General features: G+C 43.6%; 1 protein-coding gene across 1 annotated transcript in view; it reads left to right on the top strand.

The window, feature by feature from the left end:
• Positions 1-19,061, top strand: part of PNPLA7 (patatin like domain 7, lysophospholipase) — a 1,710,105-nt gene that overhangs the window by 982,308 nt on the left and 708,736 nt on the right. Inside the window, exon 23 of the mRNA XM_086921192.1 lies at positions 16,148-16,211. Coding sequence (XP_086777318.1) covers positions 16,148-16,211 — 64 coding nt within the window. The remainder of the gene's footprint in view (positions 1-16,147; positions 16,212-19,061) is intronic.

Below are 19,061 nucleotides of genomic sequence, written 5' to 3'. Positions count from 1 at the left end.
CACATGTAAAAGATGGTGTTTCTCCCCTCCTCACTCTTTTCATTTGACTTGGAAATACCCTCTCAATAGCAAATTACTATAGAAATGCAATAGCAATATCTCCTCTGTTGATGGTCCTGAGTTTTATGAAAATCATACCTAAATCCAGAACAAGAAACACTACAACTTTGCGGCTTCTTGCCTAAAGAGGAAGTGCTAAGATTTGGAAGGGAGCTGACCCCGAAGCCCGCTGCCATGCTCACCGTCCTACAATCAAAAAAATAAGTGTCAATGTGTAATTGAACGCAAAGACTTTTGCTAGTCTTCAATCTCCCAGGTCTACAACAAAAGACATACAAGGCCCTCTTCATTGTTTTCTTGCTGTCCAAAAATCTAGAGGTTGTAATAGTGGATGACTTTTACATGTTATCAGCTTTGTTGTTATTTTTGCCATTCATGTATGGAACTTGGTCAGAAACCGTACTCTGTCTATGTATGTGCTATAACTCCCCCTCAAAAAAATGCTGACACAAAAACGCACAGTCCTCTTGGAATATGCCCTAGGTCTCTGGAACATATTAATGTTCCATATTAACTATTATTGATAGGCATGGGCACATTGGTGACATCTTTTTATGCCTGCTTGGTATAGGAGGTTATTTTTTTTTTGTTAAGTAAAACGTAAAGCGAAATAAAAAAAAAGTTTATGCTGCACTAAAGTGAACGGTTGTTTTCAGTATTTAGTGTGACATTTATTTGCTGGGGGTGGTAAAAATGAATTGCTAATCAGAAACGCAAAAAAAACAATTCTGCAGCAGTCACCTGGCTTTGGGTGGCTTAGCCTTTCTATTGTTGGACTTGTTATTTATTGGGATCCCCAATAGCAAAGCTTGTTTTGGTACACGGTGGGTGACTGGCACAGACAGCTGCGCATACATTTAGATGGGATTCCTGACATGGAGCCTGCTATATGGTTTAAAAGAGGTACCATAATCACTTCTGTATTCCTATCTTGGTCACATTTTCTGTAGAGGCCGATGATGGTGGATTCCAAGGAACACCAGGAGAAAGATAGGAAAGGCAATCTGAAAAGAACAAAGCTAGAACCTCCATTCCCTGACTCCCCTATCAAGGAAAAACAAGATCATTTTGACACTCTGGAAACTATCCTCAAAATACTAAATGATGTTCATGACATAGCACAAAGACAAATATAGACCAGCCACAGGTCGAAGTGGCCAGTATCAGAAGAGATCTCAAAGAGCTTAACCTGAGAATGTTGAATGCTGAAGGTAAAAATAACATGTTAGAAGATCATATTTCAGCGCAAACTAAACATCTGCTTAAAAATGAGGCAATTTTTGCCTCCCTTAAACGTGAGGTCACTGAAGTGGAAGACTGTAATCAGTGTAGCAATCTTAGAATCTTTGGCCTTCTGGAAGGATCTGAAAACAGGGACCCCCTCAGTGATCACCTTCTTGGAGTCCAGGATCACTGCAACTCTAGGCATTACCTCCACAAAAGACTTCGAACTTGAACGTGCCCACATGATCTCCACCTTTAAATCCAAGAACACTACTACTCCTCGAGTGTTAATCTTCAAACCTTTGCGCCACCAACACTCTGAGTTTATCCTGGCTCATATGCGGCGAGTTAAATTATCTCATAGCATGGCTCCAAAATGTCCATATCCTAAGATTGTCAGGGTCACGGTAGCCAGTAGAAAGGGCTTTCTGGCACTTAAGAAGACCGTATCGGAAAGAGCAATACAACACTCTTTTGCTGGCTCTTCCAAATTTAAGATAGTTCACAAAGACCAAGCTTGCATGTTCTCGGAACCTGCTAATTTGTAGACTTTTTTAAATAATACCTTTGAATCACATACGGCTGACTCATACAGTGGCCCTGGTTAGTGGCTCAGTCACTCTCGAGGCCTTCCTACGCATCCTATCAACCTTGCACTGGTGCTCTGGTTTTCAAGGGGCAACCCCAGTGCTCATGTTGGATTCTCCTAGCACGATGCAATACCATCTCATAGTTGTTCAGTTCAGTTCAGATGGTGGAATGTTGCCGGTCTGGTCCCTATTGGCAGCATGTTTGTTTTGTCTTGATTGGTTTCTCCTTTGTACTTGTATTGAGTTGGTTCTACACGACCTTGAACTGCTCACAGACATGTGCAGCCTTTTACGTCTCATGCTGTTCTTTTGCTGAGTCAATGCCTGGCTGTGGAGCCTTTGTTTATCGATGATCCCTACTGTGCAGGGATGCACACTCCCATTGGGAGTACTGCATCTACACCCAGTACAGATGCACTAATCTCACTTATATCTTTTAATCCATAAGCTCAACTTTCTGGGGTGGTGTTTGTCTGTACTGTTGCACTTAACATTGTGCCCTAACTGTTTTCCTTTGCAGGTAACAGTCTTAACACAACAAGATTTAAGTTGTGTTTTGTGGGTGAGAACAGTTCTACGTCTATTCCCCATCAGTTAGTGGCTTATATAGCCGAGTTTCTCCAATATCTAAACATTATATGCTCCCAGTGTTTACTAGGTTTCAACATAGTAGGGGGCTCCTGCTGTTAATGGTTATTTAATGGTTATCCATTCAAATGTTCTTGTTGGTGCTCAGAGGGTCTGCTACTAACTCCTGTTCCTGGTGTGGCCAGGTACGCTCTGTTTTATTACTTCCATGCTGCTCCCTGTAAAAGATGATTAAATATTGCGATTGCCTGCTACAAGCCAGTTCCTCCTTTTGAGTCCGATACTTGGCTAGTTTCACGACCAATGTACAGTTTGATGTGGGGGCCATCGCTCTCCCTCGTTGTTCTGGACTCCCACAGCCCCGTACCTTTTATCATATAGAGTCTATATGACTAAATGACCAAAGCCTCTTAACATCTTTTTTCCTTCCCTCATTAAAGGGTCAAGTTTGGATTAGTTGGTCATCGTTTACTTCTTGCACTGTATGCACTTTCCCACTTTTTTACTCCTTCGGAGCCATGTGATTCTTCTCTCACACCCTTATGCCTTCAAGATGGGTAACTCACTACTACACCTCAGACTGAATGCTGGTTTCCTATTATCATGAATGATGAATATGAATCAATTCTGAAAGTCATTTCACTCAACCCTGAAGGTCTCAATCATCCAGAAAAGCATAGGAATATGTCTAAATATTACCACTCCATGAATGGCGACATGGTTTTTTTCTTCAAGAAACAAGGATTGGCTATTAAATGGCTTTGTTAATGCATAGCGACTAGATGTTTGATTTGTTCTGCTCTGCTGCAATTTCTAAAAAGAATGTTGTGATTACCTTAATCTCACGGAACTCCAGTCTATCAATTGTTGCAGTAGAGTAGGTTGATAAGGGTAGATGGCTGATTAATCGACTTCAAGGTAGTGGAACCAAATTATATGCAGTAAATATTTATGCCCCTGCGATGAAAGATCCACATTTTTGGTCTGCCCCTTGCAGCTAAATTGGTAGTGTTGCCCCCAAAGCTTACATTGTTCTAGGTGAGGATTTCAACTTAACTATGGACATCACCCTAGACAAAAACTCAACCTTTAGATAGAGTTCATAAGGCTCATAAAGCAATGCATTCCCTATGTACTCTTAACAACCATGTTGATGTCTGGAGGCTCCATAACTCTACAGGTAATGACTTCACATTTTTTCCCCTCAACACAATAGTTAAAGAATTGACTATATAGTGTCTGACCCCTCTCTCCTGCAAGGCACTATTGCCTCTTCTATAGAACCTATTACAATTTCGGACCAAGCTGCTATTTTTTCTCCTTTTGAATCATTCCGACGCAAACTAGAGCCCGTTCATAGCGAATGAATACTGATATCCTAGAGGATGACTCAGACGTGCGTGAACTCGATGAGAATTTATCCTTGTTCCTACAGGAAAAGAGGTTTTCGATTTCCTCACCTGTTACACTCCAGTGCTTTTTTTCAGGGGTCAAGTCATAGGCAGCCAGGAAAAATACGCAAATCAAATCCTCACTATAAATTAGCTATCAGCCAATATTAAAGCTATGGAAATCTGGTACGAACTCTCTAGAGACCCGCTAGCTATGGCTAACCTAAAAAACTAAAATATGAATATAACACTATTATTAGTAAAAACTCACACTTATGAGTTCACGCAGAGAAAGGCAAAATACTGTGCTATTTAAATAAAGACGTTAAATGCCTAGCAGCATGCTTGAAGTTTAAAAGTAATTCATCTCTAATTTCTAACATTAAAGACCACCAAGGAATACTTAGGATAAAAACAGAGGATATTCTCAATGTTCTCCAGAAAATCTATGCAGGGCTTTATACCCCTTCTATAACCAACCCTAAAGATACGTCTTAAACTTCTCCAAACCCTTCCCAAAGGCTACAAAATAAATGGGCTGTAAACTCTCCAAAGTAGAACCCATCCTATAAACAACCTTCTACTCCCCCTCAAACAACTCCAATCTAGGAGCCATGTTGCGTCCAATATTTATAAATTACTAGGAAGCAGTGCACCCGTTCATCACCTGACTTAGAGTCCAAGTGGTCTTCATATTTCTCTTCTAAAGGTACCCCACCCATTTTTTCTGTGGCCTGGGCAAAAATGTGTCCCCTCTTACTCCGAAACAAACGTATCCCTTCCCTCATGCAAACAAGTTTTTTTGTTTCACATTTTCTGTACTGGGCCTCTCATATACTTTTTAAATTGAAGCTTACTGATTCTGACCCATGCTGGTCATGCCAACAGACTGCATTGACCAAGATCATATGTTCTTCGCATGTATATGTTTATGTTTAAAGTCTTTTTGGGATTGGGTTTCTGCCCAATGGTCGAATATCTTCAACTTCCCCATTTCCTTAAGTTTTCCAATGATTATGCTTGGTACTCACGCAGCAATCCCCCCGATTGAGCACCCAGATTCGGGTCTTGTTCTTTGCGACCTACTGCTCACCATCATGCTAAAGGTCACCCTAGCGGACTGAAAGTCTGCTAACAATGTTTCATATCCTACATGGTGGGAGTGGGTAACCTACCTCAGAAGCACGTACATTGCTGAGTGGAAGTGCTCTAGCAACCCCATTACATCACAACGTATATGGCTAGTGTTAGACTCTTTCATTTAACACGGGTAGGAGTTTTTAAGGGTTCACTCTTGCACTGACATTTCTGTTTCATATAACCGATCTAAGGCTGATTAGGTCACTTTTACCAGTGTTCTACATGGCTCCCCTCTCCTCTTTCTCCTTTTTTCCACTTCGTTGTTGCTCCTTATCTATGACTTGCCTTCCATTTCAGCCTACATCTCTCTATCTTCGCTCTCTCCCAGTTTTTGGGTGATCTTAGTTGGATGGGTGCATTTATGCAGTTCTGGATTATTTGTTAGGTGGAGTTAGCAAACCTGTCCTGCTGTATTATTTGCTGTGTAACTATGCTATTCTTATGCTTCTTCAGGCAGCCAATGCACCATATTTTCATCTTTTTTTTGGTTCTTTGGTATTTTCTCAAAAAATTCAATAAACAAATCTTTAGAAACCAAAAGAAAGCTCAAATTGCGTTTCATTATAAACCCGAGATTTATATCCAAAATCATTCTCCTTTTCTTCCCACCTTTGATGTTCCATAATTTATTTATTTCTCCTTGAGTGAGCGCAGACCACAAAAAAAGATAATTTTGGAGCTTTTTAATAAGTATATCACTTTGGCAATGCTTGATTAATAATGTGAGTTCAAGTCTCTACCCTCATACTTGCTCATATAGTTCTAATTTTAGCAATCTAATCATAACTGCTGTTGTTGTTTCCAATGATAGATAGCTGAAGATCATTGCAGCTGCAATTTATTTATTATGTTGTCTTTTTTTCAAAGTCTACTTTTCTTGCTTCATCAGTACTTGCTGTTGCCTTTCTCTTGTGAGTGCATTTTTCTGAGTTTGTCATTTATTTTCCTGCACCTTTTATTAGTGCTTCATTACACACAAGACAAGAAGGACTGAAATAGGCCAAAGAGCCTTTTCCTCTACCATTGTGTTTCCTGGACAACAAGATTTCTGACATGAACACCCATTCAGACTGTTTTATGACTGAGTGAAGATTATTGCCATGGAAACTGCAGAAGATTTAGTCAAAGAACCTGTAGCACAATCCAACATATGTCTCCTTTCCCATACACAATTTGCTAGATTATAATTGCATACTATATTCTATTTAACATATACTGTAGTATCATTGATATGTAATATGTATATAGAATTACCAATCTATAAGAAAGAGATATGAGGAAGTTAAGAATATCTTTGAGGTCCCATTATTCCTGCTTTTTGGCTATGTTGAACCACCTTGGGAGGGTAAACGTGGCTGCAACACAGGAGCATGATGCCTCCCCAAGCCCTGCCCAACAGATTAGTTCTACTAGAGATAGCATAACTATTGGAGACTATTTAAAATTAAGAAGAAAGTGACTTTTGAAGCTTGACATTGAAAGGAGCCCAGGCTTGTATGGAATAATTTGTCCTTGAAGAGCTTGGCACCAGTGGTCCCATGACCTTGACACTTTACTCTTATAAGACTGGCTTCTACAACTAAAGACAGGCCAGGGCCTTCAGAGAAGAGATATTGCCATCAATGTGATCTGGTGCATGAGATTTATGTGCAGTTCATTTCCTGTTTTTTTTTGGGTTATTAAGGGTTCTTGTTACCCCTGCTGGTTCTTCGCAGACCAGGTTCGTCTGCTTTGGTTGTTGTAACCTACTTGGAGACTTTACTTGCTGGCCAAACGTATGCCTTGCACTTTAGCCTATTGCTGCTTACCTCCAAGCTGCAGCTTTTTGTACCAGATCCGGACAGAAGACACTTTCTGTCCCAAAATGCATCAAACCTGTTAAACACAGAGCATCCCTCTCTCTGTCTGAAGGCTTCCCGAGGCTGCAAGTAACAATGGTCTTTCTCCCAAGAGCAAGGATAGATCTCTGCATGGAGCAGGTGGTAGATGATAGGGTAACCGCTAGAGTCTAGCTGTGAACCATTGTGTAGAGTGATGCTGGTATCTCCAGCCAATCACTACTCGTGATGTGGTGGCACTCAGACGATCCCTGTTGCTTGTTTGGGGCTATGACAATTTGTCTTAAGTAGGTGCCCGATGCAACTGATGTGCCTGTAGAGAAAAGCAACCTTTCTTAGGCACACCCATAGCATTATGATATCAACCACTTATAAAGAGATGAGTGCCTTAGGTAACGAAATTAAGGTGAAAATGTGCACTCATTTGTCTTTTATTTTTGATCTGCTTAAGTTAAACATGATGATCAAGCTCCCAAAAAACATGGAACTTTTGATATTTTCATACAATCAGTATACAAAATATCTTCTGTTGCAAGGAGCATAGCATGTAAATTCAAATGTTTCAGTGGAGGTTGTGGCGATATCCTCTGAGAATTGTAGAATTAAAGCAGATATTCAGTAATTATATTTCTTAGAATAGAAATGTGGAATGTAAAACTTTGTTAGTGAGGTCCTAGATGAGAACTGGGTAGATAGGTGTGACATACTACAAAGAAGGTTGTCCAAAAATAATGTATTATGCTTTTTATCCACTCCCGATATTATATGTAAACTCTGGGAGTAAGAGAGGTAAATATTTCTGGAGGATTATTAAAATGGTGAGGTTATTGTCTTAGTAATGGTGTCCAAATCTATGCTTTGGGGGAATTGCTACTTTCTCGCAAACAGGCTACCTTTTCAACAGAACAAAGATGGTTGAGTGTTAACATCTATATTCACATGGCAAACTATTTAACATTTACAATGTTGCCCAGGAATGCAAGGAAAAGGTAAACAAGCATTGGCAAAGCCATGGGTGAGCTATTGGCTTTGGGAAGCAGGGGAGTGTGTGGAAATGGGTTGAATTTAGAAAGCACTATGAAGCGACCAGCACTGGCCGCTTCATATCGCTTTTTAAGCTTAGTTTGAAGAGATGAACAGGAAAGAGGGGGATCAGAATGAGGAGCGGGATGAAAAAAAGCATGGAGGGAAGGGTGGGGATAAATTAAATAACAAAAAAGAGACTCGACCTATTTCAGGTATCCACCAGCAAAGTACTAATGGTTAGAAATTTCATCACTATCGCCAATAAGAGCAGGCCAACTAAAATAGCGTCCACACAACCTGCATAAGTACGTGTGGACTGTATAGACAATGAATACCTCTGAATTAAGTGCAGCGTCCTAGGATTGGATGAGGGATACGGAAAAAAATAAAGAGCTATAACACGGTCAGCATTGACCAGTGGTCAGTGTCTTTCATGGCTCTGTGCTTCTGGCATGGAATGTTGTGTCGGAACTGACATCAGCGTGCAGGGGCGGCATCTAAGGAGACACAGCGACGTCATCCTGGCGAAAACGACGACTTACTCTTAGTCGACCAAAGCCACCAACGACGCGCAGGGGTACTGTTACGAATTTGTTTTGCTGATCCAGTCTGCCACCAGGGTGTAATTCTAGGGTAAGGAATCTATAACTAATGTATGTCTCTTACAGATACATAGTTACCAAAGTGAATGAATTTTTTCTTTTGTTGTTACTCTCTATTTGTTCCTTGCAGCTGTCTATATGTGCCCTGATGCTGTTTATATTTGTTTTCTTGTGTGTATGTGCCCCTCTACTGATTGTATTTGCTGACTATATTTGTTGTGTTAATGTCTGTGTGTGGCCTGCTTCTGTCTGTCTTTGTGTGCCCTGTTGCTATCTGTGTGTGTCCTGCTGCTAACTGTATTTGTTGTAATGCTGTCTATGTGCTATTTTGCTGACTATCTTCTCTGCTGATTCTGTTTGTTCTATTGCTGTCTGTGTGCGTCCTGCTGTTATTTATTTCTTTTCGTTGTGTTGCTGTCTGTGTGTGCACTGCTGCTGCTTGTATCTTACTTGCTGTTGTTTATATCTGCTATGCTGCGGTCTTAATCTGCCTCCTTCTGTCAGCCCTGTTATTGCTCGTATCTGCCTTTATTCTGGATTTTGAGCACTCTGTGCTGTATATATCTGCAGTACTGCTGTCTTACATGCCCTTTTTACAGACTTCTACCGTCTGTTTCTGCTCTAAAACAGTCTGTACATGGGCCCAGATTTACAAACAATTGTGTTGTGGTTACTTCACTTTATTTTTTTTGACGCAGTCCGACACACAATGCATTTCGGGATTTACTAAACCATGCAAAGCTCAATTTGCGGGGTTTAGTGAAAGAAAGTAACCGTGCATAGCTCCACCTTCAATTACATTACATCGGGAGGCATTCCATCGCTGGAGCACGGGCGTTCTTGTGCAATCACCTATGGATTCTGATGCAAACCCAGATTTACTGAAGCCTGTAAACCTTGCTTTGCACCAAATAGTGCGCCTATGCAGCACTAGCATACAAAGAAAAAACTTTATTTCTCCTTGTTACTTCTTCTTTGCATGTGTGCTGCATTTTGCAGCACACATACAAAGAGGAATAAGCGTTTAAAAACAATTTTTGTGCAGGAAGATATTCCTTCTTTCCCAAAAGCTATTCTGACTACAACACAGGCACCCTTGTGTTGTGGTGCAAGGGTGCCTGTATCATCACTATGCTGCAACAAATGCACCTGTGCAAGGAGAGTGCAGAAGTGTGACACATCTTTGTAAATATGTCACATTTCTGCTCTTTCCCTTTAACGCAACACAGTGCAGCAAGTTCCGGTTCTTCAAGGTGTTCAACGGGTCAGGCCATTGTATGCTTGTCTCAATCCTGCTCCCTCAGGCTCCCCATCACTCTTGTACCATTCGCTATTTTATTATCAAAAACACATACAATCTCACTTTCTGCACACCCACAGTACTGTAAAGCAAAGGAAAAAAAACTCTTGCAAAGGCAAGACCTATTGGATTTGCCAATGCTTACAATTTCTTGGAGGAGTGCCTGTATGTGCCCCCTTTGTAGAAGGTGAGGTGAGATCTGCCACAACTGTGCTGTTCCCCACTGGCACTCCCTCAACAGACCCCAGTGAGTCACTCACCTTGGTGAGGTTGGTGCCACTCAGCATCTCATTGATCATGGAAGCCCGCTTGGACTCTCTGCGGGGGAATGAGCGCCCCACTTGTGAAGATTCTGGTGTCCAACAATTTAGGTGCAACCACCAGCTGAACCCATATGTAATCAGGTTGTATCGAAGACCACGCTGAGCCAGTGGAGCCTCCCCCTTTGGCCTCCTAGCTGTTTGCATTGTCCTTGCCAGCAGCCATCAGTGAGCCGGGAGTGTGCACTCAAGCCCAGCCTGCAGCAGCGCCACAGCAAGCTTTCACTAATCTGGGCCCAACCAGGTCCCGCCTGCTGAAATGCTCGCTGGTTCCGCTTGGACCCCCTGCTACCGAGGTCATAGCGCCTGCCGCTCCTGCCCCTTGGGCAGTTTAGCTGGCGGTGTCAGGCGGCATTCTAGGCCCCGGTGCTCAGGCAAGGTGTGCCTTCTTGGGTCTCAACCTTGGTGATGCCCCCTTCACAGCAGTATTGAGGAGAGAGATGGGCATGTAGGAATTGGAGTGTGTGGCATCTTTCCCTGGCTTTTGTACTAACAATATCAGGCTAGATACATGGATGGGTTATGTTCAGGAATCCTCTGAGCTAATAAAGTAGTTTGTTTTCCTTTAAAAGAACTATTTGTGTTTTAATCTGGGCTCTTTGCAGTCTTAAGCTTTTTGATTGCTTTCATGGTTCCTCTGACTGGATATATTTTGACTTGTTATGGATTACAGTTTAGACATTGTGGCATTACCTAGGTAGTCTAATTGGGCCTTCTCTTCAGAAAGATCCCTTTCACTGAGTCTTACATTTTCTGTATTTCTTATCACCTTCTACCATTCCTGGTTGGCAATAACGTTTATAAGTGTGCTGGTCATATTTGTACTAACCTTACTAAATGATCTATGATTGCCTTTGTGAGCCCCTCCAAAACAACAATGTTTAAATCTCAGTAAGCCATTTGCCCCCACCATTAAAGTAGGCAGCTGCAAACTAATGGTGTATTTCTTTTCTACATACTCTTGTTCTATTTCTGGTTTCTCCTTGCTGCATATTCTCATCTCATTAAGTGGTGCTGTGACCTCAACCAGTTGACCCAATATCACAGCTTTAAACACATTACAATGTAATCTTTGATTAGTTTCATGTGGTCCCCTTATTTGTAGTAATATGCAATCCCTTTCCCATTATCATTCGCTATGCTTGTTTGTTTAGACACCATGCTCAATGGCAGTCAGAGGTTGTGTGTAAATCTTAGTCTCCTAGAAGTGAGCTATGATCTGGAAGTATAATGCCACCAATACTAGTCAGTGTCGTTTCTCTTTGCACCAGATGGGAGCCCATGATTCTTAAATTATTATTAATCCTTGATCTGTTATATATTTATTTCTATTTTACTTGGAGCTCAATAAGGTGGTCTTCCAAAGAAAGCATCTGTCCCCCAATATTGTTCCCGTTATTCTGTTTGGTTCACAGTGGGCTGCATCTCATTGTCTCTGTTTTCAGTCTGCCCTCTTATTTCATAGATAAAAAGCTTTACATTTGAGCCGACAAAGTGTAATTCAGACTTGATTTCCTGTAGAAAGCCCCTCCATATTATCCCTTACGACAGGTGCATCACCACCTCGCATTAGCAGTTGGGGAGGAGACCTGGACTGGCTTCAGGTGTCTGCTCTTTGTACATTTTGTTCTAAAGCTACTTTCTAGAGTATGTCTCTGGCTCAAGGTTAAATTCACTGTAGGTAAAGGATATTGAGAACTCTCAACTATCCATTTCATCCTCTTGAGGTACAAGATGCAAGTTGAAGGAAGAGGGGGAGGGGGTTCTGATTTAACACTCCCATTATAGTTTTGTCTTCTTTCTCCTGCAGTCTTTTGCAAAGATGCACTATATGAGCATATGGTGCATACTGTTGTCTGAATTTGACTTGTTGCAAGTAGCACAATAGTTTCTGGCTTATTGACTTGTGCAAATGGGCAGAGACAATTATGTGGACCAAAGGGAACCGTACGAATCTTCCCTTCCGTCAGAATTCCTGGGACGTTGAAGGATAGTTCAGGAGCCTTCATGGTATCCGGTAAAGAACTGTCATTTTACTCACAGATTTCCAGTGCGCACTCCTGCAAGATGGCGACAACAACTTCCTGCTCTTTTTTACTCCACCTATCTCACACTCCTCTAACAGTTACCTCGCACTGTATGTGGGGTGATTATTCACTTTATAACAAAGCATGTGGGTACCTATTACTGGAAAATACAATCTGCTTTTGATGCATACTTGTAACTGCAAATACATCACCTTGTAAATAATCCCACTCGCCAGACAGGATCTGGAGATTCAGCAGTTCCCTCATACACCAGTAGGTGATGCCCACGGCTCTGTATTGGGTCTTTTCCTTTCCTGGAAGTGACGTCACAGCCACATAATAACCTTCACCTTTGTGTGTCGAAGTCTGTTCCTTCCTTTCTATGCCTTCAGAACTGAATCCGGAGCTGGTTCCTTCAAAGCGGACTGAAAACTTTTCCTGATTTTTTCCAGTGTGCAAGGAACATGTCTTCCTAAAAAATGACTGCATTTAACCCTGAAATGACTGCCTTAACCAGATGTCCGTGATGGACCCTCACATGGTCAGTCACTGGTGTCTGGGCTCTGCTCATATCTCAAAGTCATGCAGCGACTGCTCCGAAAAATCCAAAGGCCATCCCGGACCATAAGGTCGACCTCTACGTCACCGACCATCGTAGAAAGTCTTGGAAAACCTGATTTCGGTTGAGAATGTTGATGTTATTGTTGGACCCATGGGTTGCTGGTTGGCTGGCTGGGCCACATCAAGTCCAGACAGAATCCACCGTCCTAGATAGGATGAGTACGATAGACTTGTCCGATAACCTATGCTCACCCTTGGGAAGCTTAGCACAGAGCAGTCCGGCTTAGCCTCCGGGTGAAAGTGTAAAGTATTGGCACAAAACCACCCTCGCAACACACATAGTACACTACAAAAAGATTCTACTTCTTATGTATAAAACACTGATCTTTGTTTTCCACACACATTGAAATCAAAACAACATATACATTAGTTATATGCAATTGTCGAACTCTCCCATTAGCAGCAGAACAGCATTCACTTGCTCCTTTATCTCCTCGTCCCGCAAGCAACATAAACCCATGCACGTACTTCCCGACGTGTTCAGAATCCAAGCAATCCTTTCTGCATCATAAGCAATAGAAACATATATGCAGGCTTATCAGAGGCATTTAACTTTCCGGCTAGCACATTAGCATAAAACGCAACATTCCCAATATTTCATACCCTGAACAGTTGTAATGGTTAAGAAATCACAAATTTTGACTACGCCTCATGACCCAGCCCCTCAGCCACTTAAGCCACACCAGCCAACTATACACGTTGCACCCGCTGGCGACACTTTGATTAGATTGTCAAGACCACCTAAAGTTGAAGGAAACAGTTACTTGGTTTCGTCCCGTCAGATTAGCCCTTCAGTTACCCAGTGGCATCTTCACGAGTGCAGGATCACTAGCCCCGTAGGCAAAAGACTGACACACTGAAAGTTGGTGCGCTTCCAAATTGGTGAAATGTTTCCCCTCCAGCATAGGTGTGGGCTGCAGTTGCTACAGGCAGCTAGCCGTGGGTGCACACAAGACACGACAAGACCCCTCAGGTCCATCCACGATAATGTAAACAACAGAGTACCTTGCGGGGTGGATCCAGGGAGAGGGAGCCGGTGACCTCGGATGGAGGGCGTGAAACCAGGCACTGTTGTCCTCCCGATCTAGAGGTCGGAGACAGTCTAGGCTTCCAGCTCGGCTCCTGCAGACTTGGGAAAACATCCCCCAGCACCCCTAGGACCCCACACGTTACAGACATAAGCTACTCCTCAAACTCCTTATGTTCCAGCACCTCAGGTGGACCGCTGATCTTTACTAGCATGCCCAGATGTGGGTCCGGGGCTCACTGTGCCACTGGATTCAAGCTAGCCTGGCTGATGAGGGGTTATGCCTCGAAACTGGGCTCATTGTGCCACTGGATTCAAGCTAGCCTGGCTGATGAGGGGTGATGCATTGAAACTGGTCCCAGGATGCATGTTTTCGGTCCAGGGAGGACCCGGCTTGGCAGTTCAAGCTGGACTGTTCCCATGAGGCACAGGGTCAAGACTGATTTGCATATGGCTGGGTCTAAACTGGGGTGGCATGGTGAGCAAAAGACGATGGATTTAACCCAGATCTCTTGACCTGAAGTTGTTACTAGTTGTTTTTTCCAATACATTTTGATGACGTCCTTCGTCGCAGCCTGCAGATAGACCACCACTAATTTATGATAGTGCATCTTCAATTTAATTTTTCTTTTGACAAATTTGCATCATGCATTGGAAGTACTATAATGACTATATTGGGGTACTGCATCCAGACACGCCCTAATTAGGTAGTGATGGCGGAAGGAGGGGGGGGCAGAGGGTTACAGGGAACACTTGGGACTATGTGCTATAAAGAGCTAGTCTGCAAAGGCAGTGAACGCAGCATTAGTCCCGCCAGAAACAGCCCTGCAATATAATCATCATTTTACTGGGCATCAAATCCCATTAAGCATTCATGAAATGAAAATGGTAAACAAATGGGAGCTGAGCAGAACCTGTTGGATGGTGGCGGCAGTGCCCTGGGACAGTGGGTGAACTTTATACCTAGCAATAATAGCCTCAGCAGCGCCTAGCAAGCGGCTCAGTAATGAAGTGGCATTTCCCAAGGTCGCGAGCAGCTGGGGGTGACGCTGAAGCTGAAAGAGCATCTGCAGCATATTTTCGATTTTTGCCTTCTGCCACTTACTCGGTACGAATCATCAGGTTTTTGTAGCTTTCCCATCCTATTTATGCAAATGCATTTTCCATTAAGTAAAAAAGAACTACCACTGATCGCTCTCGATGCTGCTAAAAGAATATCTTACATGACCAAGTTGGTGTAAATTCTGTTTACTTTATTTACTTAGTAAATTGCTGTGATAAGTGGTGATGCAGCGACGCATAAAGCAAGCAGAAACGTTGTGATTTTAAGATGCAAAATGTCAGCAATCACATTATTTTGGGAGGATAATCAGTAATGTTATTGTCTTTAAAGATATAAAGTAGTTGAGGTTACCATTAGCTAAAATGTTCCATTTCCTGGCAAAATACCCCATTGAAGACTGCATGAATTTGTGTCAGTTGCATGGCAAAACTTTTTTCCTAACTTTTAAACCTTTAAACTGTGTGCTTACTTGTGAAGAGATATGCGCCCTATGTGTGAAAATACAGCTCATAGTCAATCTAGAATAATATATGTGCCTCAGATGAGCTGTGAGTAGCTGATTGCTAATTGCCTTTATATTAATTCAAATTAGTATATTCATTGGAATGCTATAGGAAGGACAGTTAATCAGGTTGCTGGAATGCAGTCTGTTAAGTCAGGTAAAAAAAAGCCTCTCCTGAAGTTCTTGTAGGTCAGATGAGCAAATTTTTGGATGGGACATCTGGAATGGAAGGGATAACAGCGGTGCCACTTTCACGCGTGAATAGTTTTAGTGACAAAGGAGTTTGAAAATAATTAAGCAGTAATATTTAAAGGAGAAGGCACTTGCAAGTAGTAGATTACTGGGGCAGGTCATTGAGTTTAAAAGTTAAGGTGTGCCCAGTCCTTCCTCGGGGCACCCTACTCCATTGCACAGAGCCACTTTCATGAAGTGACATGTTTGCCAAGTTTTACTTTTCAGAAGCTGGAGGGAGCTATTTAATGGACACACCGTGGATTAATTGAACGGAATATAACACCACGCAACTAGCGTACTAGCTGAAAGCCCATTATCATTATCATACATATAATTTCAATAAAATTGAAATATCCAACTTACATGAAAGGTTGGAGACCTACTTCATCAACATTGAAAACGATACAGGGAAAATACCTAATTTCCTCTCTACACGTCAGAAGTTTGCAAGTGGGAAATTCTTTTCTATAAAGTCTTTAGTCTGAAAATCAACAGTGACACATTTACCAAACACTACATTTTAAAAGCTCCGTGGGTGGAATTGTAGACTGACTATGACCATGGATTAAATATTTCCATGCGCTTGTCTTCTAGGTCCAACGTTGCTTTTGACCAGTGATAACATCAAGCAGCGTCTTGGCTCTGCTGCACTGGACAGGTAAGCTATTCTTCCCAAGGTTGCATGTTCTTCATCTTTATCATGTTGACTTATCATTGATAAATTGAATTTTTTTTATTTGCCCTCTTCCTTTCTGTGTTTGTGCGACATACATTAGATCCCCCAAAAATCTCCACGTTTATGGTCTGGCTTGACAGCTGAACTGTCTCCAAACACTTATGTGATAATCATTATAGAAGGGCTTTGGCACCGCACACATGTTGGGAGCCAAAAGAACATGTTTTGATTTGCCAGAAGTTGTGTGCTTCCACAAAAAAGAACTTGCCCTGTAGCAGCTGTGGTCAGTTTGTTTATTTATCCAGCTACCTAAGCTTGAAATTTCAGGAAGGCACATGGCATATTAAGTGCCTTAAATAACTAGATAAGTTATGGTGTTTTTCTTTGGCAGTAACACAGATGGGAGTATGACCGTCATTAACCAAGACCTCTGACCTTGCCCGTTCCTGCTCCCGCCTCCCAGCTGCAATGCCTCCCCAGACCCGTACTTAATGGCGGCTGCTGGCACACCAAAGGCGTAGCATTGGAGCAAAGTCACCGAGGAGATCCTCAACTCCACCCTCAAGCTCAACCCCCCTCCCACCACCACCAGCGACAACTCTGCAGCCAACGAACTCCACACATGGATCACCAACTGTGCAGACAAGCTCGTCCCCTCCGTAACTCCGACAGATGGTGCCCCATGACAGACACATAGTTCACCACGACCTCCGAAATCCAGACTCACCTGCAGACGCCTCGAAAAATTATGGAGAAACACCAAAACCGTGGAAGCTCACACCACTTACAAGAACGCCATGACAGAATGCCACCAACACATCAGATTCACCAAAAAGACCTTCATCCAGGACAAATTCCTCGCCAACTCCAGTAACTTGAAGGAACTCTTAAGTAGCATCCTGGAATTCACCAACCCATCTCAAGATCAAGTCCCTCTACTACAATTTCAACAAACAGACACCTGATGCCAAAACCACGCCCTCCCCCAGCAATGCTAGCCAGCCTACCATCTCTGCCTGGACCCTGGTCACCACAGAAGACACCGCCACGACCATGAAGAGCATTTATTCAGGAGCCCCCCACTGACTCCATCCCGCCGCACATTTTCCACAGAGCCTCCACCTCCATGGCACCCGAGCTACGAATCACCAACACCACATTTGAATCCGACACATTCCTTGACCACTGGTAATGCACAGACGTCAAGCCCCCCTCAAGAAGCCCTCTGTAGACCCGATGGACCTCAAAAACTACAGACCCATCTCTCTCCTCCCCTTCACTGCTAAAGTCACTGACAAGATCGTCAACAGCCAGCTCACGAACTAAATTGAAGACAACTCCATCCTCAACTCCTCCTAATCCGGATTCCACAGCAACCACAGCATCAAGACTACTCTCCTCGCCGCCACAGACGACATCCGTACTCTCCTCGACCAGGGCCACACGGCAGCCCTCATCTTACAGGACCTCTCTGCAGCCTTCGACACCGTCTCCCACCACAATCTTACCGCCAGACTCCACAACGCTGGCATACTGGGAACTGTCCTCGACTGTATCCACTCCTTCATCACCGGCCGAACCCAAAGAATCAGACTCCCGCCCTTCCTCTCCGAAGCCACAGAGATCAACTGCGGAGTACACCAAGGATCGTCACTCAGCCCCACGCTCTTCAACATCTACATAGCCCCCCTCGTCGCCGTTGTAAGACAGCAGGGATTCAGCATAGTATCCAATGCCGACGACACCCAGCTCATCCTCTCCCTCACGAGGCCACCGAACACCACCAAACTCAGCTTCCAGGAAGGAATGAGAGACGTCTCACCTGGATGAGCAGCAGCTGTCTAAAGATCAATTAGGAGAAGACAGAAGTCCTCGTCCTCGGACCCACCCCAATAGCATGGGATAACACCTGGTGGCCCCCAATACTCAGCAGCCCCCTACTCGCACAGACCCCGCCTGGAACCTCAGCATCATACTTGACTCCTCCCTCACCATGACCTGACAGATCAACGTCGTCTCCTCCTCGTGATTTAACACCCTCAGCATCCTTTGCAAGACTTTCAAATGGATCCCTCTCGAACACAGAAAGACAGTCACTCACACCCTGGTCACCTGCAGTCTCGACTACGGCAATGCACTCTATGCCGTAATAAACAAAAACCTCACCCGCAAGAACATCCAAAACGCTGCAGCACACCCCAAAGGACCCTACGATCAGCCCAGCTCTACTACGCCGCAGTCTCCTGCACCAGAAAGATCAGATCGGTAGGCCGCTCATTCTCCTTCCTCGCGGCCAGAGCTTGGAACGACCTTCCACTCTACCTCAGACAGACAACATCGCTCCCCATCTTTGCAACTTCGACAGACCGCCTCCTTGATGGACTGGAATTTCCTACGGGTGAGTAGTCGCGCTTAACAAACACCTTCATTGAAGTGGATCCCCCCTGAATCCAGAAAGACTGTCACCCACGCAGTCATAACCAGCAGACTGGACAGCGGAAACACCCTCTATTCCGGAATCAACAAATCCCTGCGCAGGAAACTCCAGACCATCCAGAACACCGCTGCCAGGCTTGTCCTCTGCATCCCACGACATGAACATATCCCCCAGCACCTACGAGACCTCCACTGGCTCCCTGTCGAGAAGAGTCCCCTTCAAGCTACTCACTCACACCTACAAATCTCTCCACAACACCGGACCCCAATACCTCAATGAAAGAGTCTCCTTCCTCACACCAAAGAGAAACCTGCGGTCTGCTGGCCTTGCCGAAACCATGTGCAGCTGCAGGGCCAGTACGGGTGGAAGAGCCTACTCCTACATCGCGGCAAAGA

This window comes from Lissotriton vulgaris, chromosome 5 (assembly GCF_964263255.1).
Source record: "Lissotriton vulgaris chromosome 5, aLisVul1.2, whole genome shotgun sequence".
Classification (NCBI taxonomy): Eukaryota; Metazoa; Chordata; class Amphibia; order Caudata; family Salamandridae; genus Lissotriton; species Lissotriton vulgaris.
This window is presented reverse-complemented; position numbering and strand designations above follow the sequence as displayed.